We start from the raw sequence: 20,988 nt of genomic DNA, 5'->3' as shown, positions 1-20,988 counted from the left end.
AACATGTGATTGTCATTTTAGGAAGTTTCGATATTATTTGCATGTGAATGAGTGTGAAGTGAGGAGTGGTTTTTTTTTCGTGCGCTTTGATAGGGGTAGCCGGGTAGGCCCACACGTCAACAAAATGGCTTCACATGATCAGCCTATATCTAAACAAACAACAAAATGTGGCTATTGCAATGTCACCATGAAACGAGACCAGTTACAGAAACACACGGAGGAAAAACACTCTGGATGCACGATGAAGGATAAACATGCAGTTGAGAGTCGGAATTTAATGGATATGGTAGGCCTTAGAAGCAAACATGATGACGAAGAAGGAGGGAAACGGAAATCTGAAGATACCTATGAAGAGTCGAGAAAACGGGCCAAACAACAGAGTGATGAGATTGAGGAGTGTGAAATCATGGAAATGGAAACAGACATGCCTATTGATGATAGCGATGGAACTCAGACTCAGAGCACCAGCGTGACTGTGAGCGATGATCCAAGTACTAGTATTGGTAGGCCTACATGTAGTGCAAGCAATCAGGAGTCAAATATATCAGCCAAGTTGGACCAAGTCCTTGAAAAACTTTCAAAACTTGAAGTTGGCAGCCTGAAATCTAACGAAGAGCGTCGAAAACCCACTGCAGATTATACTGAAGAAATAGAGGCTCTACAAGTTCTACTGCAAGCAAGCAAGAGTATTCGTCGGTTATGTGATTTGGCCGGGTTGACATCCGACGAAGACAACATTACTTTATATTGTGATGTTTGCTGCTCAGCAAGTAGTGTCAAAGCGTGCACTGGATCGGGTAATTTCTATTATAACTTTACCAATGGAGTAGATTTTACAAAACATCCTCAACCAACCGAATTCAGCAACTTGAAGCAATCTCTTGCTAGACATGCATGCTCAAAGGCACACGTTCATAATTTACAGATACAACATGACGAAAACGAAAAGTTGCAAAAACTTTGCAAACAAGAGCAATCAGTGGCTGTCACCTAGGAAAACAGTCATATCGGTTGTTAAAATATTGTCGCCCCTTCGCTGACTATGAGGTAGACTTGAAACTTCTCTCAGATGCGAAAGTGAAAATCGGCAACGTAAATCACTCACGTCAATTTCCCTCCCAAATGAGACCTTGTTTCACCGATGCCATTGATAACCAGATCAAGGATTACATAACTACGCCATTAAATGCAACCAAGGCTCGACCTCCATTTGAACTTGTTGCAGATAAACTGACAGCCAGGCGATTGACAGGCCAAATGTATGCGGGAATATTATTCACGCCTGGTATGGAGGATCTCTTAAGTCCAGTTTCACTTGGCGTAACGTCGGTGAAAAAACATCATGGCCAGGGGATTACAGATGATATCGCTGCTGTCTGTTCAGAGTATTCAATCCACAACAACCAGCTGGCGGGTTTCGGCTTTGATGGCCAGTATTTCCATCTAGGTGTTCATACCAAATTAAAAGAAAACCTAAATTTGGATGAGAACTTCGGCTTAACATGGGACCCGGCTCACCTTCTTCAACTTGCAGATATGGACACCAGAAAAGAATGTGCATGGATCGACGAAACCTGTAACAGCATTTCAGCCATTTTGTCAAAATTCTCCTTCAGTAAAACTTTTGAACAGGCCATAGACAAGGCCAGGGAACTTCAGCTTGACTTCAAGGCACCACTATGGTTTAGCGAGACCAGATTCGCTGCATATGCCCACGGTGTATTCGAAAACTTCATTGAGAACTATCAGGTAGTTTGTCAGGTTTTTGAAAAAGTGGCAGAGGGTGACGATCAGCGGGCACCGGATGCATGTGATCTTCTCCGTAGGATAAGGGACATAGGCTTTGTGGTCAATTGCTATTATGTTGCAACTTTTACAGTATCATGGGTAAACTCAGTAAAACATTGCAACAAGTCAACGTCCCAATCTGGTCGAAATTAAATGCAGTTGAAGAGTTTCTTCAAGCCTTGCAGGGCTTCATCCATAAAGGAAAAGATGCACTTCTCACGTACCGAATGTATGAAGCAGATCTGCAAAAATGCATTTTCAAAACTCATCCAGTCCTTCTCTCTGATGTAAGAATAAATATGCCATTACCACAAACTAGGTCCCGTGGTGCAGATGATGAGCATGAAGAACCTGATCTAGAAACCAAATTAAATCATCTCCTGCAAAACAGCGCATCTTTAGCAGATCACATGACCACAAACATGAATACCCGCTTCACTCCCGAGTTCATTGCCGAAATTAAGGAGAAAGAGAAGGCAGCCTCCCTATGGCCTATTCTGTTACGGGCGCGAAAAGTGGCAAACGAGTCTGACATGTTGTCTTCTTCTGATGTACGAACTCTGACATGTATGTATCCTGCACACGGGGAGGAGATTCGCAATTTGTGTGTAAACTTGTACCGCCATCGCAAATCCTTAGATGATGTTAGCACAGAGATTGAACTCTATCATAAGGTGTTTACGGAACCTGATCTCAGCAACAGAGCTCCTCATGCTTTACAAACCATTGCAAAAATCTTTCGCAGCAACCCCCCAGAAAGCATCGTAGAGAGCATGGGGAGTATCATTGAGAAAATATGTAGTGTTGGTGGTGGGTCGAAAACTTCGTCCAATAAAGGTGATGTGAAAGACATTTCCAATGAGTTAAAGATTCACTGGAACGGACCTCATATCAGTAATTGTCACAAGATTGTGATTCAAGCATTACAAACTCACTTCAAGGGTGGATGTTGGCACTTCATGACATTTGATGTGCATTCAAAGCTACACAAAGTGTCAAAGGTCATGGACAGAATAAATGCAACAAAACCAAAACTCTTATTTATGGTTTAGTATGGACCAAAGGAATTACAAGTTGCTACTGAGGAACAGGAAACAAGTTAAGAATATTGAAACTTTTACACAATCAGTTTTGTTTAATTACGTTTATTTAGTCTTTATCAGAAATATTTTTGAAGAAGTGGAAAATCTGCTCAGTTTGATTGATCCAACACAATATAATAATAAAGGCTTACTGGGCGTCCTTTTTAAAGGATTTTTATTTGATTTGTTCTATTTTTATTGTGAACCATTTATCTCTCTGCTCCAAGCCATGCGGCATACTGTGCATAAAAACTCATGGGATCCATTGCGCACTTTATTGCTAAAATACACGTGCTCGCTCCAGCTCCACTGATGTGGAGATTAGTGGCTCACTTGCATCGCATGTAACTTTATGATGTTTGTTTACATTACATAATGATAATTGATGTGCTACAATGTGACAGCCGGGGTAGAGATTTATAATAAATTATTATAAGACTGGTTTGATTACGTGAGATGAGACTACTTTGAGTTTTGTCAAGGTACGAACTCAAGAAACTGACACACTAAAACAGTTTGTTTTAAAAATTATATTTTTTAGCTATTTAAGTTCAAATTAGCACTGGTCTTCAACGATCGCAAGTTGTTTTAAATCGCCAAAAAGGTGCACCAAATGGCACCAGTTGCATCCTCATTTTTCAAAAATCTGTACCTTGTGAGGGGGGCACATCCACCCACACACCCCCTGGGTCGCTGAAGCGGCGCGATGGCTGCTTCGCAGCCATATGGTTCGAGGGAGAAGATACCTTCCTTGACGGGGAAAAATACATTTTTTACAGCCCTGGATGAGGTATCTTTCATGGGTCATTTGATTACTAGCCAAGGGTTAAAACCAGATCCAAGGAAGGTTGAGGCAGTCATTAAGATGCCAAAACCCACCGATGCACAAGCAGTTCGAAGATTCATTGGTTTTGTAACATATCTCAGCAAATTCCTACCCAAACTAAGTGACGCATGCGAACCAATGCGCAAACTGACGCTGAAGGACACAGACTGGTCGTGGCACGAAGTTCACACCAAGGCTTTCAAATAACATCAAGACTCTAGTCACCTCACAATCAGTGTTCAGCTACTATGACTCTGCAAAGGAACTAACCTTGCAGAGTGATGCATCCGAGTCCAGACTGGGTGCTACGATAATGCAAGACGGTCACCCAATTGCATTTGCTAGTCGTGCCTTGAGTGATGTAGAAACAAATATCACACTTGCGACCAGTGATTTGTCCGAGGGTATGCTTTTGGTCCTTGAGAGGTGATTGTCCCTTTGTTCCGATAGCCGGAGACAACTGTCAAATTTTAGTGCTCTTATATGGACGGGCTTTTGAAGTTATTTTGTTAGGAATTCTATTGGTACAGTTCTGTGTTCCAAGCCTATGGTGGTAGACTAACCTGTATTTATGCGTTTATGCTGTAAGGGACGGAGCTGTTTTTCTTGTCTGAGATAATAAACCAAGATACCGGCAACAATCTTGTCTTGCGTTTGAGTTCCCCAAGGCTTACTACCTCAAATCAAGCAACATTTCATTAGCCTATAGGAACACTCCATCTCAAAACATGGACTCCAGTCCAGCCCAACACTTGTTTAGTCGTAGGACAAAGACACTGCTTCCTACTAGCAGTAAAATGTTGAAACCTGCTGTGCCAACAAAGGTGACAGAGCAGATTAAATCAAACAAGGCAAGACAAGCATAATATCATGATAAAGGCTTCACTTGCATCACTTAACACCGGAGACACAGTCAGGATTATGCCACCATCCAAGCCTCAAGAGTAGCAAAAGGCGATTGTCCAAAACCAAGTGTCGCCCAGGTCGTATGAAGTTATGACTGAAGACAGGCATGTATATCACAGAAACAGGAAACACTTGTGACACACAAAGGAGACTTACACACCCAACCCCGAACCACTGGAAACAGTTGAGCAAGAAATTACTCAAACTGATCCACACACACACAAAACCCCCACACTGCTAAAGATTACTCAGACAGACTTCCACAGCAGACACGTTCAGGTAGAGTAACACGTGTCCCAAGTTATCTGAGAGATTATACCACTTACTGTAGTTGTCGTAAAGTTGTTAAAGGTGCTGTTTTAAGCTCCCTATAAAAACTTATGTTTATTTTTTATTATTTGTTTTACCTGAGTTTTGCCTTAGTGTGCATTTAACGTAATGAACATAAGTAAATATGCTCGTAATAGAATAAAATTGTATTGCATACTGTTTACATTCACCACCTTTTGACGAGACTTAAAATCTAAAGGAAAGGAGATGTGACAAGAACATTTATATAACTGTGATCAATGTGAGCTACCGTACTTGATCTTCATAATATTGCATACTACAATGTCTGCGCACTCTACTCAATATGGCAACTGAAGTACAGTTTGTTAATAAATCAGTTTGATCGTAAATCATCGCCTCCTATACTTTATACTACAAGCTCGACATCCAGACACCAAAACATGCACTATCACCAACATCATCAAGGTATTCCAATATTCTAACAATTGGGTATCCTAACAAACAGAAAACCACACAGATTTGATCATAATTGTTTAATTTCTGTGTATGTAAAGTATCTGCTATATCTTGTGTTTAGTGCAGCCAATGATCCCTGCATCACATACATATATCACTAGAGGGAACAACATCCTACAGTAGCTTATCACCCTTCTTCTGTTTCAATGACATTAGATGTCCCAACTCATTGGGTGTGCTCCTGGTATAAAACACTCCTCAATCAAATCTGCATTTTCATGTGCACATGAGTTCAATCTAGGCAAACCTTTCCAAGTGCACCTTCCCTGAAGTCCTTCAAGAATCTTGTTGCAGCTGCGTGGAGGTTAAGACGCAATTCTAAATTACCTTAAAGATATTTGAAGAAAGAAATGAAAAGAGACTTTTACACTTTTCAAACTATAAGTAACCAGAAAACTTTAAGCACAATGTTAAATATGTAAACTGCAAAAATTCTCCTTTCTCTGTAAACAAAAGTAAATTTGTCTAATCTTTCAATGCTGTTGCCATTAAACTAAAGCATCAATATGCAGTACAACTCAACTCTGATGAGACTAATACAACGTGATTGCATGTATATGGCAAGCCAAAATTACAATAATTAGATAAACCAGGTTTATCTGTCACAACCCAGGTGTATATTACAATTCCACCAACTTTGGTAAAACTTCAGCAAAGGACCTGAGAGCAGTAGCCTTTGAACCATTGTTGACAGAAAGACAGCTGAATGGACAAACAGATGCATTGTGATGACAATAGGTCAACTAGTAGAACTAAATACGAGAAGGCTTTAGACTAACCTGTGACAGCTCTAAATTTGCCCACATTCCCACACTTCCTAGCAATGTGAACCAATACATCGAATATGTCATCTGATGGCTCCTTTAGCTGGTACTGACTCACATAGCTGAGAATTTAACAATATCAAAGATATCAGAGCAAAAATATTTCTGCTCACAATTAGAATAACTGTCATTGATATTCATGATATTGATGCCCAAGATTAATCCATTGAATATGAATGGGACATTAAATTCCTACAAACAGTGCCATATGCTGGCCAAATATTAATATTTGATCAATGAGACAACATAAATAACATATTTATCAAAAACTGAAGGTTTCTCAATGGAAACAACAATGACACATACCCAACAATAACATCCAAGAGAGGGATCACAAACTTACTTGAATATTTCATACTTGTTGAGGGTAAAGAGGAGGTAGTCAGTCAATTGCTCATGGCCAACCATGTGATCTCTTAAAGTTCCTACAAAGATAAATTTAACAGAAGAACTTAAACTTAACAGAAGAAAACAGTGCAAAGATTTATCAACTGGGGCTCTGAAATTAAGATGCTGAAGTGATGTGGGGCAAGACACTTTCTTGCAGTGGTTGTTGTAACATATTGTCAGTTGGTCATTGGATATAGAAGTAGCCATAGCAACAGTTGCAATGCTAAAAATTGATGTTCCTGAGCAGTGAGTTTTCTCTTAACTCTTAAAGTGATATTCTGGTGCATGAAAGTGATTGCTTAACAAAAGTTTAAATAAAAACAAAATTGTTATTTTGGCTATTAAGACCAAGCCAAAATAGCTGAAGGCATCATACCTATATTGGTGTAAAGACTGTTTGAATGAAAAAAAGTATTTGAATGAATAAGTAAAGCATATCGATTAACATAAAATGTCAGAGGTTAATGAGTTCAAGGCTCATATACGTACGTTTATTATGATCCAAATGACTCCAGAGTGATGACAATGTAGTGGTCATATAATCAAATTTGGGGATGAGATCTACACATCCATGGATGCGTGGTTATTTGAACCTTGACCCTATGACAGTCACTCAGGGCAAATTGTGACACACACTATATGCTCACACGTATTTCCGCATTTTCCCCTCCCCATCCCCCCACCCCCCTCTAAATATGGTAAGTCTGGTACTTGTTATTTTGTCACACTGTGGTACCCCTTCGAATGCACAATTACCTGGCAAGTTTCAGTTCAGTGCCTCTAGAAGTTTGAGGTGGGCAAAAAACTTAGCACCACTTTTCCACAAACTGTTGATAAGGTACAATATCTCATCCCCTGTACATTACATGTAGGGCTAAGATAATACAATAATTGATTCAATTAAATATTTTCTGCTCTATTAAATAGACTCACCCACCAAAGCCATCTTCATGCCAATCTCCACATCTCTTAGGAATGGGGTCATTACACCCGGAGTATCAAGGACATAGACGGCTGGATTAGAAGAAACCTGTAAATATATCAAAGAAAATCATCAATATCGTAGCTAAGCAGACATAAATATGTTACAATCGCGTGTGGGTAGATGGTAAACTTATCATGTCTGAACCACACATTTCAAAAAGATTCATTTCCATTATTCCAGTAAAACTTATGTAGAAATGTTTTGTAGATGCACCTATTGCTCTTGACCAAACTGATCTCTGGGTAATGGGACATCCACATAATTGGAGGATTTTTGTTAGAAAAGTTCCTGTTTGAGTTGACTCTGACTGCAAATGACCTCCAAATCTATGTCTTTGTTAATCTAAAATTCAAAATTTCAAAACAAGCAAACTTCTGCTCTTATATGAACTGATGAGTGCTGCCAATTGTGCTCAAACCTTCATGAAAGTTTTATGTGCAAGATGAAATTTAAACAGATTTTACACTTTGACTCCATGGAATCTTAAATCATTAAATTAGCACCCTTTTCTATGAACTCTTGTGCCTTGATCATCATAAATTTTCACCCTACTATATTTGATCCATGGATAAAGCCATGACTGTCTATAAGTTTATCCTATGTGATAATTGACCTTATTTCTGCACTAAGTTTACTCAAGCTCATAATGCTGATCGAGATTTATCTAAACTCAGCGAGAAATATTCTCAAAGGTTACATGGGTTAAGCAATGCTATTGCATAAGGTATCAATACTTCTTTAACCTTTGTAGTTTGAATTACAACAAACTGTTCATGATTACCTCCATAATGCATCTTAATAGGTCACCTTTACACAGCCAATGAGTGATTTGTATTTCACATTTCCAAGTAATTCAATTCACATGGAATCTTCCTAATGATGGAGAATTATTTTTTAAGTAATGCATTAATTGTTTAAAAGCCTGGCCATATTTCATATGATCTTACCTTATCCTGTAAAACCTCTACATAAGCTATGTCATATATTCAAGACAACAAGAAATGGAAATTATTCCCATTCCCAGGTTTATTATTATACTGTGAGACTGCAGTATATTACAAAGTACATGTACACTATAAGTGACCATAAAACATAATAATCTTACCATAATTTTATTCATAACAGATTTTGTTACACCAGGATTTTTGCCAATAGGTGTTGCTTTACCTGATGAAAATCAAAATACATAGTGAAGACTCACCAACCAATTGAAGTAGTATCCAAAAACAACCTTTGTTATGTAAAAGAATACCAAAGAAAAAGACCCAATTTGGCTGGAATAATTAACCTAGAGGACAACGGGATTCCGTAAACAGTGACATGCTCATCCCAGCCCCCCCCCCAATCTCATATTGTCAGTTAGGGGAAATGGTTTAGTGAGGGCATTTTTTTGACCCAGGGAACAATAAGACCAGTGCTACAGGTGTACAACCACTATTCAACATCACACAACAAAACATATATTTGCACAACCTTGTATTTAGAGCTAGTTATATATACCTAATGTATAGTTTTAATGTGCCTCAGAGTGCACCATTTTTTTCTGGGCAAGGACACCCAACCTCCCCTACATGGGAGGTGGCTTCAATTACCCAGGACCAGACTCGTCCTTTTCTAAAATTCTTGATTCACATCTGGCACTTCCATATAAGGTTCAGCTTCTATACCTAATGATCAGTCAACATTGACATCCTGTACACGCCACTCTTTATGAATCCATGGTATCCGAATAGAGTCATTAACTTCAGCCACAAACATGAAGAAAGAAATCAAATTGTAAGCAAGTGTAACCATTTCATGTTGTTTTTCACACATGTTCATATAAAGCTTACTGCCATTTATATATCCAGATCATAATACAACATATGTTTTCATATAAAAATTATCAAAGGTTACACCTACCTTTCTTCATGTAAAGTCTTCTTATGGCATTTATCAAGGAAGACTTGCCAACATTTGGAATACCTATAATCATAATGGAATAATCTTCATGATCTCTCCTAGAGTATCGATCACCCTTTGATATCAAGTCCACAGCTCTTGGGATAACCTGAAGGGACACAAGACAGCAAAACTATTCAGCACAATGCTTGTACACTCCTACCACTTAAACATTGCTTGATAAATCAGTCCAAACACAACCAAAGCACAGCTTTCCATGTTAGCCATGATGCCTTCATTGCCTTGTCACATTCAAAATATATAGATGATAACAATAAGCACAATGGTATTCACATAGTACAATATTTCAGAAGAAGAAAACACAACCATACAATATTTTATGTTAAAAGATTGCTGGTAGTGTTAAAAGATACTTAACAGTTGAAAGCATCAAGGATCTCAACAGGAATGAAAGAAGAATCATTCAAATGCAACAAACTAACAATAATAGCTTTGAACAAAGGCATTTAATAATGGGGTAACCACATTTCATAGTTACATATGAATATGAGTCTAAATGTTTTGATGCACATGAACAGTTTTAAAATTAAAATAAGAAGATTAAGTAAAGGTTTCTCAAAAGCTAGTACACTTTAGTCATCAAACTGACTTTAGTCATCAAATGCAAGAAAAAGAAACAGATCTTTCACATCCTCAACAATACAATTCATCCCCACTTTCCATTTCATTCTTTATTCAGAGCATTAACTGCTTCATGTTCCCCATTTTACAACAGGTTATTGCAAGGACCTTAGAGGATGGATAAATCCTTTCTCACCTTCTTTATGGACGAGCTGTGTTGCTGCAAGCAGTTAGTGAATAATACATTTTGAACTCCTTCTTCCTTTAAGCGTTCAGTAACTTTCTAATTTTGAAAGGAAAAAAGTAGAAATATCAAGTCATTGCTGAAAATTAAAGAAAACTAAAAGCTACCTCTTTTTAGTTGATTGAATACTGACATTTCAACCGCTGCCCGAGGCATGCAGTATTCACAGTAACTGGATATATACTCAGTCTAACAGAAGTCTACGAGATACAACCAGTTGGCTGCTCTTAGCAAGCAAATTATTAACCCTGTAATGCGAAACAGATTTTTATACATCACTGCATTTGCAGTTGCTAGCAAAATTAACTGCTTTCAATCTCTTCTAGTGACTAAATAGTGACATCCATGATCCACTCAAAGTTATTGGTGCATCTAATGACTGACTGACCAGTACCTCACATTTGTTTCTAGTGACATAGGCCTTGTTAACATTGGAAAAAGCAAGAGAGATCAGGGTTTCCTACCCCACAGGGAGATTACAAAACTTAACCTGGATGGGTGCACATTGGAGAACGCCTGCCGGATCAAGAAGTAAAGAACCAACTGGGAAGCATTGCGCAAGTTTGAAGGATCAAGATGATTTTTGGGTGTGAGGACTCCTGCAGCTGCATGTCCAGTTAAAACACATAATAGTACAGTAATTGTACATGTGTTGTAATTGTACAGTGTACCCTTTCCGCTACAACTACCGGTAGGCTGTTCACAAGGAATGCAACTTTTTCTTCGCCAAAATTTTATAAATGGACGATAGAACTGCTGTGTTAGCAAGCTTAGCTTTACTGTTGTCGCACATGATAATGGTAAGGTACAGTATCCAGGTTTTGTGGCGTTTCAAATGTCACTACAGATTTTTTTTTAGCTATGGGCCGACGATGGAAATTGCTAGTGTATGCAATAATGCAAGTTGCATATATACTACATACAAAAAATCTATACAAATAATGTATTACCACTTTGTAATCTTTCACTGTTGTGAGATGTATTATTCCTCCGTGCAATGTCTAATTAAGGCACGAAATTGGTAATGTCTAGACGCACAAATCTTGAGCGAAATCGTGGTAGATGAAAAGCTACCTAAACAACAAAGGATAAAATAGTGGTGCCTACATGCATGCATTACGCACTTCCACGGTATCACAGGTTTCAGCGGTGAGCGCTGTACTGAGTTACCTGCTATTATGCATGTATGCCGGAGTTATGCATCAACCGGAGATCGCGGTGGCGTGATCCTCCGAGCGTTCACATTTCAATTTTGGTCAGGATCCTCCGCTAAAGGAGGATCATGAGTAACAAGTGTTCACATCACAATCTTGATCCCCCTTGTGGGGTCAGATCCTTCTTGCTTTTCAAATGAGAACAAGCCCATACAGTAGTTTTCTCACCATTAAGCCACAAAACTGTATTTTACACTCAAAATTTACCTTTCATCAAGAATTTTATCAATTAGTGAAACTAACGAAGGTGATAACCAATGTAATTTCCAGGTTGTAAGCAACAAATTATGGAAATGGTAGCAATCTCAAAACATTTAATCTGAGATTGCTTTCACTGCAGAATAATGTACAGTGAAACTTGTGTACAGGTGCTTCTAAAACTGAAGGATACATCACCTAACATTGTGTGATCTATTTCTACAGATATTCAGAGTGACAGAAGAACATATGAGTCATAAGATATTCTTAATTATTTTCTTGTGCGCTGCATGATCACCAAACGTACCCTCACACACAAAATACCAGTGATAAACTACAGGGCTAAAGCCATGTGAGCTGAAGTGTATTGTAGTGAAAATTCACTCTTTATAGTCTAGTTTTGATTAGAAATGCTGCTGGTGGCTTTCCTTGCAAGCAACTCTCGTATTAATGTAAATGTTCTCTCAATTAAACTAATTAGACACTACGTCCTTTGTTAAAGTTAACATGGTGTTACTAAGACTGAGATTAGTATCATTGAGATAGCAGTTTGACAGTTCTTGCTATTCTAAACATTTCTTAATCTTAAAAGAAATAATTCAGAAGTTAATTAAAAGAATGATCTTGCATGAATTAATCTTTTGACAAATTTAATGTCCAGATTGAAGTTTTAATGTAAAAGCATCCAAGGAACAGGCTGACTAAACTGTACACAAAGTCTATAGACAGTACTGATTTCATTGTGTAACTTGTCCTAGAAACAAGTCTGAATATTTGGGGAAATTGCATGCTCTCTTGTAGTGTATGTTACTAAGGCGTATAGTTGTTGAATACCACCTTTTCATGGTATCTGTGATTGGTTGTGTATTGAATAAATCAGTCTGAAACACGCGACTGAACTGTCTAGTGTTTTCTTTCCACCAGGCTCAGGTTACGACATCTCTAGTAGAGGATAAATCCATATGAAATTGCCTAAGTGACTGTATTCGTTAAAACCCATTAGATTGTGTTATTGACACGGTGCTTTTGATTTGTGCTATTGACGCAGTGCGTTTGGTTTTGGTTCAGTGCATCCTAATTGCATCGATTATCGTACTGAACTAGTAATGCTAGTCCAAGACTGCATACATACACTCAGCTAACATTTCATGTACCACTGTAGTCTGTACTATTGCATAGTCCGTCATTATGTTTACCCATTAATTCTCTACTTTGATTGCATTAAATTTGTGAGACAAATCACATTGAAGATCAGATTGAGAATCACACCAAATAAACGTTTCAAGACCTATATCAATTTCTTCATCCTTGTCTGTGCAACATGACTAACAAGGTGAAAGTATAGCTACTGGCGAAAGAGACGTCTTGGGGTGGCTGGCATTACAGTATGTTAGCCATGGTCCAAATTAGATTTGTGGATGTCTATATGCACTCCATAAATACCACTTCTTATGTCATAGCATACACTAAGCTGTGCATAAAATTTTTCAATATAGCCTCTCCCTCCTTTGCATTTTACCTTCCTCTGCCCCCCCCCCCCCCTGTACCTATAGTACTTATAAATATTTGGATTTGCCATGTTATGGTACTTTTATTTAAGAAAAATATTTACAATAACTGTTAACAAATAATGCGGTATTCAAACAATTGAAACTGTGCCTACCTGGCTTCTGGATAAATCTGATAGATCTTTTTTATTAAGGATAAGAAGGTGTGGCCTGACAGCAAAGGTATCATTGAAGACTGGGTTTCTTCCTGCAAAAGGAATCTACAAGAGAAATTATAAGGCAAACCTTCAGGAAAGACTGCAAATTGGTAGTCAAAAGCAGTAAAGGGACACAATGAATGCTTCATATCCATCTCAACTACTATGACCTGATCTGTCAATTGCTTGTGTAAATTATTACAGCTATAAAACATAAGCAATATTTCACTGTTTGATCATCTCATTTACCAGAACACCAAAAGGCATAGTAACTCCTTGAAAAGTTTTACAAAGTGGATCCACATATGAAGTGTTAAGTGCACCAAGTTTTATTTTTGGAGCTACAGTAAAGTTGATTACAACAGTTTCACAATTTGGCCTCTGTTGTCCATGGAAGACGATAGGGTTCTTGTACTCCTGATAAGGTGGTCAACACACCATGTTGAAGTTCATCATTATTTACATTGAAAGTTTATGTCTACAAGGCTTTCAGACTTTGCCCTCTGCTGACATCAATGACCTTTGATCTCAACATAAAACAATAAGAGTTTTCCTTGTACTCAATAATGTGGATCGACACACTAAGTATGATTCTTCAACTTTCCATTGGAGTTATGTTTACAAACTATAGTAATACTTTGACCTCTGCTTATCTCAAATTACCTCTGATGTCTGCAGAATACAACAGGAATCTTGTACTCTTGTGTTCATCTAAGCTTGGCATTGTAAGTAAACATATAGTTTACAAGGTTTCCAGACTTTGACCTCCATTGACCTCAAATGACATTTGACCCCCTCCAACTATCCGGTTTTTCTTCTCACAGAGAGGGATCTACTGTACATATGAAGTATGAACTTCATCCAAGCTTCACTTTGTGAGTTGTCATTTCTATAAGTTTTTCAGACCTTGACCTTGGTTTTTGAGTTCTTGTGTTTACAAGCCAAGGCATCACACACATGCACCCCTTCAAAGAATCCTTTTGCCTTCAGCTTGGAATAAAAAAGGGAAGGTTTTGCTAGGCAAGACATCTGCCTCTTGTGAACTGCAAACACGATTAATTGCAACAACAAATGAAGAGATACCTGACATGTCAAACTTACTTCACAAGGTAGGCATTTCAATTGCAGCAAGACCTCGATATGGTACGGCACAGTGTTTATACTGGCCTATCATAGAAGCAAATCTTACCAAATATGACCAGACGTTGCAGCAGTATTTTAACTATTATTTCCTTTAATTGAAAAATTGCTACCAAAATGAGTTAACAAATGTGTGAACTATTCTAACAACCATTTTTTTCTCTTGTTGCTGGATGTTTATTGGAAGAGTGAAGTTAATAAAAGGTTCACTTTCTTTCAAGTCACTGTTATTGTTTCACGTTTGCGGTACACTCCGCAGAATGACGTCAAACGGTGACCTGTTCTTTAATGAGCTTTTACGGATCACATTTCTGGTCAGTAAGAATCTGCTGACTTTGATATCAGCTTTCTCTAAATTATTGTCTCTTTCGACTAAACACGAACCACAGTATTGTTTGTGTACTAAAATACTTAAGTATCATGGGCCAAAAAAGGGGACTTTTCCCACCTCCAGCTATGCATTTTAAAAAGATATTTCAGGTTCATATAGATGAACCATTATGACTACAAAGGCTACCTTTGTAGCAAATACTGAAGGACACATTTAGATACCAACTGCATGGCTACTCTTCCAACACTGCTTCCTACCTCCCCCACCCCCTCCCCCCATCCACCAACCTTCTATTTAGTAATATCATCAAGATATTAAATCTGTTTTTCGACAATAGAAAGATGTGTTTTGCATCATCATGAAATTAATTTGAGCTTTTCATAGATTTTATGGCTGACAAACCTTTCCAATTGGACAATTTGCAATAGATGAAACCTGAATATTTTTGAAATATCAACGCAGTTGCTACTGTACCCTTGCATCATGAACCTCGATGACACAGTCCATTTTCTTCATATTTGCTTGCATTCTTTTCATGCCTGAAACACAAATTAAAGTGATAAAGATTTGAAAGCAAACTAACTGCAATACAAGCAAATATGTGAATGCATGAATTTTTTCAAACCAGAATGCCAGGAGGCATTGTGATACCTTGACTTAAAACTTTGCACACATTCACATGCTCAATAACTGATTAAAATGTTACCAAACAGTCAGAATCAAACCACCCAGAAGTTTAAACGCTATCGACTATTGCAGCGATGTTTGCAACACTCATTTGGTGACATCTACCAAACAAATAGCTTTAAAGTGATCCTGAAATTTCCGCGATAGTGCTTACCTAACGTCAGTTAAGTCCCTTCTCACATTTTATTTAAAAATAAAAATTTAACAAAAAAACTGTTAGCAAACTGCTTATCCACTAGAGAGCCTGTGTAATAGACAAGGCTAATTGCCTCTGAAGAAGATCCTGCTAGGATCGAAACGTCAGACCAACTTACTTTTACACCCATTTTATTTTAATAGCAATGTGGCATACGTTAGGAGCGCCTATGTTTAGCCTACAGTAGCCTAATCCTATTTCCAACAAATACTCAGGTCCAAGGCTTAAACTAAAGTTAATCCAAACGTTGTCGTTAAATAATGATACAAGAATAATGTTTACTTCTAGCCATGTGTGAGGGAAACCAATGTGTTAAGCTTTTATGTCCAAAGTTGAATGTTTCTCTGAAAGCTGTTGTTGATGCCATTTTCTTCGTATACCTCTTATGAAACTTAGTCGGAACATCTGACAGGTACTGTACAGTCAGAAGCCTTTTGAATTCAGTGCAATGCCTTGTGCCTAGGAATGCCGGTGTGTTGTATAGATGTGTTCGTTGATAAAGTTATTTTAGTGCAGAAGTCTGATTCCATGCAACAAGCGTAGATGTTGATTTCGCAATAACGGAATTGGCCAGAAACGTGTGATTGGATGGAACGCCGAAAAGGTAATTTATGCCCTTATCATCTGGATCAGAGAACTCTGATACTAACTGATCAGTGTCAATCTTGTTCAGACCCTAGACTACTGCGGCCATGACATTTTTTTCGATTTAAAAATTTTGTTTTTCGTAGTAAAAATTTTGTTTTCCGTAGTAAAAATCTTGTCTTGTATATATATCCGTGTTTTTTTTTCTTGCCATGGCCGCATTAGTCTCCGTACTACCATGTACAGTCTAGTGTACCTTTCTTTTTCACAAATTTTGCAGCTGTACCTCAAACGGTGCGTGCGTGATTAAAGGACAGAGAGAGGCGTTTTTATAGAAACAGATTGTGGTTTGTGACACAAACAATATTCATCGAAGCAATCACGGTTCTGTATTAATTCTGGATAATAGCAACTTGTAATGACTTCATTTTTGTGAAAATAGCATGAGGGATTATAGTGATAGTCAAATAGTTCTATCCAGGGGCGGCGATTTGTTTCAAATATTGTGGGGGGGGGGGCAATTGCTTTGGTGCAGGCGCGTAGCAACTTTCTTCCCCAAAATTCTTCGAACGCTTTGTGATATTTTGTATATTTCTATCTAAGCGGAGCGCCACCATCGGTTGGGGCGCAGCGAACAAGAAAATTTCTGGTTTTGGTAGCCCCCCAGATCACCGGAAATGGCACTTCTCGGGTTGAAAATGACCAACCAGATGTACACTTTTGCCTGATAACCAAGTTATTCCCAATAGTTTTTTTCTTCATCCATAACCTTTTTCGAGATTGTCACCAGTCACATATCATGTTCGACCTCATCGTATCTCATGTGGATCATTGTTTTTGTAGGTAATACTACGTAACGGCCCACTATACCCGTCAGCTCACTTTTCAAGGTTTTAAACCCATTATTTGTTCAGAATTTGAATAATAAATTCACCTTAAAACATGCCATAATGTTGCACAAAATATCATCTATATGGACAACCAATATAGAAAAAGAACCTTCAACCCCTAACAGACCGGTATGATGAAGAATGTTTGTCAGGGAATTTCGAAAGTTCAGACACAGTCAATTTATTGGTGTACAAATATTATAACCTCTTAGAACGGCTACTATAAAACTTCGATATCATAAAAAAAAATACAAAAAATATGCTCGAGGGTAGGGGGCGGTCTCCTCCTTCGCCCCCAGGCTACGCGCATGCGGTTAGAAATCTTGTAGGAAACAGGCCAAATGGAAACACATTGAACTCATATCGATGTCAGGGGCGTATCCAGGGGGGCGCAACAGGCGCGCGCCCCCCTATTGGCCGTCACCAAAAAAAAAAGTTTAGCAAAAAAAAAAAAAATGACGACCTTTATGTGAGATGTCGGTGATCGCTCAACCCCCCCCCCCCCCCCCTCCCGTATGCTTTATTTTTTGTTTGCCAAAAAAGGGTTCTGGCGAAGTTCGGCGGCATAATAGTTTTAGAAACATAGATGGTAATTGTGTTTGTATTATCACTATAAACACTAAGTGACATGCCAACCATACTAAATTGTGCATTTTGTGTCCATATTTACTGGAAATGTTGCTTATTATTAAGGTCGAAAAATGGATCACATATGGCCATGGGCGGCGATCCTGGGTGGAGGGGGGATATATCCCCCACGAAATGGGTGGAGGGATGTAATACACCATATCCCCCCCCCCCACCAAATGCCAGGGATAAGAATATTTTCATGCCTACATTTATGCATCATCGTTAATGTACGGCTCTTTTTTAGCTTAATTTCTCGCCTACCATAAACGCAGTGCGATCTTTTCAAATAAAGCGTCTTTATAAAGCAAGAATAGTTGACTGTAGGCTTCATTGGCCCTATAACAACAAAATGTATTATTGCGCCCACGGTATTGATATAGTACATATATGCACCCTCATAGTATTCATATAGGCCCTATAGTAGGCCTACACACGTACATGTTCCCTCGAACAGCTGAGAATCTCATGTTACCAGGGTAATGCTTAATACACGGTACCTAGGAATGTAACTATGTGTAATTGTGTATTGCATGTGTATAGGCCTATAATAGCCTGCATGAGACCATTTTCTTCATCAAATAATATAAAAGAGCTCTCGAACATTCTAACGTTGCGCCTGACACAAGATTGACAGGGGCAATTTTCCCAAAATAACACCCGAAATTATTATTTTGGATCCTGATTATGAGATATTTCGGACATGACATCCCTATTTTAAAGTTGGTTATATGCCGCTTGGAAACCTCGGGAAGTGCCGTTTCCGGCCATCTAGAGGGTTTGTTAATCCCAAAATTTTCTGGTACGCTTCGCGCCAACTCATGGTGGCGCTACGCTTAGATAGTCAACAAGGTCATATTCCCCCACTCGGAAGTACGGATCGCCGCCCATGCATATGGCACCATTTGCATTTCAGCCCTTCTTCGAAAGCAAAAATTGTCCTCCCCTTAGACCCATCCCCCCAGGACGGCGATCATTCATGCCTGACGCCCCCCCCCCAATGGAAAATCCTGGATACGCCCCTGGATGTGGATCATATATCATTATTGTACGTACTTGCACTCATACACAAGAGATGTACAGACATTATGATAATAATCATGAGTGACAACATGCTATACGGTCACAAGTCACAGAAACGACCACGAAGAGTCATTTACCTCATGCAGCATGTGTTGGATGAAATATTAGCCACCGCCAAATATTTGGCGGTGATTTGGATAAATAATCTCACGCATGGGCGTCAACAGGTGGGGGACGGGGGGGACATGTCCCCCCCACTTTCAAAAGTGGAGGGGATATCATATCATTTGTGGCCCCCACTTTTCAGAGCAGTTATTAAAAAAATCACATGCATATGCGCGATTTTCTATCACAATTGCTGAGCTGATTCAAGTAGAATCTAACTTAAGAATCATTATCAATAAATTGCACTGGAAATTAGAACAGTGCTTGGCCCTTTATCACCCTTCCTCCGATATTCACCCTCCCCGCTTCGTCCGAGACCTCTGATAAAAGTTTGTGCGATGTTTGAATGATGTTTTAGAGTGTTTTGTGGAAGCACCCCTTCTCGCCAGAAATGGAATTCCCCTTGCCCTACACTGTGAATCAGAGAAAACGACGCATTTCAACTTGAAAACAAGTCGAAGACCCCACCAGGAAGGTACTATCATATATTTTAGGCCCTACAGACAGTATTCTGCCTGTATGCAGGGTATTATATGATACCAAACTACCGAAAATATTTCGTTTGAGATGGACGCTGTGTAATTCGTTTCCCTTGGTGTCAGAACGGCATCTTTCTACCAGTACTTTCTGTCGGAATTTAGTTTTTTGAGACAAAATTTCTCCTCACAGATCTGGTTCTGATGTAACTAAAAACGACTCAGGAAGGCCGTCTCCTGCGATCTAGGGGGTCTTATGTACCCAAAATTTTCTGGTACGCTACGCGCCAACCAATGGTGGCGCTCCGCTTAGATAGTATAGTGTCCCCCCCACTTTCTGAAACCTGCTGACGCCCATGATCTCACGCATTATTTTCTATATATAGCAGGTGCGTATCCAGGGGGGGCGTTGGGGGCGCGCGCCCCCCGGGTAAGGAAAAAAGGAGAGAAAAAAAAGAGAAGAAAAAAGGGAAAAGGAGGGGAAAAAAGAAAAGGAGGAGAGGAAGGAAGGGAAAAGAAAAAGAAAAAAGAGAGAAAAAGGAGAAAAGGAGGGAGTAGAAGATAACCAAGACCTCGGGAAGAGAAAGATCCCTATTATATACACAGGGTAGCCAGTGACAGATCAAGGATTACGGAGGGGGTGTGCGCCTCACCCTACCCCTTACCCCGACAACTCCATTTTTGACGTTTCCGTTTTTCCTCTCTCACTAATGTACTTGAACTCGACCGAGTCGTCGGGGAACATAACGCATTTCGGGAAGGGGCGACCGCCCCCCCCCCCGAGCAAATTTTCTTTATGACATCGCTAGTAATTTCAAAATAGACAATGCTTAGATGCAACTTACAAGGCCTGGGAAGTGTCATTTCCAGCGATCTGGGAGGCATTTTCGGCCAAAATTTTTCTTGTACGCTTCGCGCCAACTCATGGTGGCGCTTCGCTTAGATAGTTTGCCTACAGGCTTCGCCCCTCCCTTGGCAATTACTCGCTACTCGCCTGTTCGAATTTGTAAAGCAAAGAGCAGATATAACATCATATCAGTGAGCATTGAATGCATGTTCCACGATGAACAGCCTCAAAAACTGTCTATGTGTGTAGTCAAAGGCGTAGGAGCCCAATTGGATTTGGGGGCTGTAAGGACTTGCCCGACAAAAAAAAGCCAAAATTTTTCGCGCGCATTCAACATGTCGATGCCAATATCATATAGGCAAGATCGGTCATTACATCAAATGGCATCGTGTACCGCACGGTCCGTCAAAGTTCCACAGTATACCGCCGGATGCTAATGTAAAAACCAAATGTCTTATGTAGATGGTGAAAAACCATACAGATCCATTTATGTCAAAACTCTCTTTTACAGTAGTAATGTTGGCCAAGC

At 39.1% G+C, this 20,988-nt stretch overlaps 2 protein-coding genes across 4 annotated transcripts; one reads left to right on the top strand and one right to left on the bottom strand.

The window, feature by feature from the left end:
* Positions 1-187: 187 nt before the first annotated feature.
* Positions 188-5,272, top strand: LOC139976789 (uncharacterized). Its single transcript, XM_071985568.1, has 2 exons — positions 188-797; positions 935-5,272. Exons 1-2 carry the CDS (start codon positions 188-190, stop codon positions 1,939-1,941), a joined length of 1,617 nt encoding a protein of 538 aa, XP_071841669.1. The 3' UTR covers positions 1,942-5,272.
* Positions 2,965-16,379, bottom strand: LOC139976547 (mitochondrial ribosome-associated GTPase 1-like). Of its 3 annotated transcripts, none has more exons than XM_071985361.1 (10): positions 16,129-16,379; positions 15,438-15,502; positions 13,451-13,555; positions 10,328-10,414; positions 9,511-9,658; positions 8,714-8,775; positions 7,557-7,653; positions 6,577-6,658; positions 6,189-6,295; positions 2,965-5,736 (listed from the first exon to the last, which is right to left on the bottom strand). In XM_071985361.1, the coding sequence occupies exons 1-10, from the start codon at positions 16,211-16,213 to the stop codon at positions 5,642-5,644; spliced, it is 933 nt and encodes a 310-aa protein (XP_071841462.1). In that variant the 5' UTR covers positions 16,214-16,379; the 3' UTR covers positions 2,965-5,641. The 3 variants fall into 3 exon arrangements, with proteins under 3 accessions (XP_071841462.1, XP_071841463.1, XP_071841464.1); XM_071985362.1 differs by having other exon boundaries at positions 16,227-16,377; XM_071985363.1 differs by lacking the exons at positions 15,438-15,502; positions 16,129-16,379 and adding an exon at positions 14,156-15,208.
* Between the last annotated feature and the right edge of the window lie 4,609 nt (positions 16,380-20,988).

This window comes from Apostichopus japonicus, chromosome 2 (genome assembly GCF_037975245.1).
Source record: "Apostichopus japonicus isolate 1M-3 chromosome 2, ASM3797524v1, whole genome shotgun sequence".
Classification (NCBI taxonomy): Eukaryota; Metazoa; Echinodermata; class Holothuroidea; order Aspidochirotida; family Stichopodidae; genus Apostichopus; species Apostichopus japonicus.
This window is presented reverse-complemented; position numbering and strand designations above follow the sequence as displayed.

What these genes read in the sequence shown, in the direction of transcription:
- LOC139976789 (XM_071985568.1), top strand. Translation starts at nt 188, where the DNA reads ATGAAACGAGACCAGTTACAGAAACACACGGAGGAAAAACACTCTGGA. An exon ending in CAAAGCGTGCACTGGATCGG is followed by an intron (nt 798 to 934) that starts GTAATTTCTATT and finishes CAGATACAACAT; the next exon opens with GACGAAAACGAAAAGTTGCA.
- LOC139976547 (XM_071985361.1), bottom strand. Translation starts at nt 16,213, where the DNA reads ATGGCATCAACAACAGCTTTCAGAGAAACATTCAACTTTGGACATAAA. An exon ending in CAGATTTATCCAGAAGCCAG is followed by an intron (nt 10,415 to 13,450) that starts GTAGGCACAGTT and finishes TTTCAAAATTAG; the next exon opens with AAAGTTACTGAACGCTTAAA. An exon ending in CTGTTATGAATAAAATTATG is followed by an intron (nt 7,654 to 8,713) that starts GTAAGATTATTA and finishes ATATATTTACAG; the next exon opens with GTTTCTTCTAATCCAGCCGT.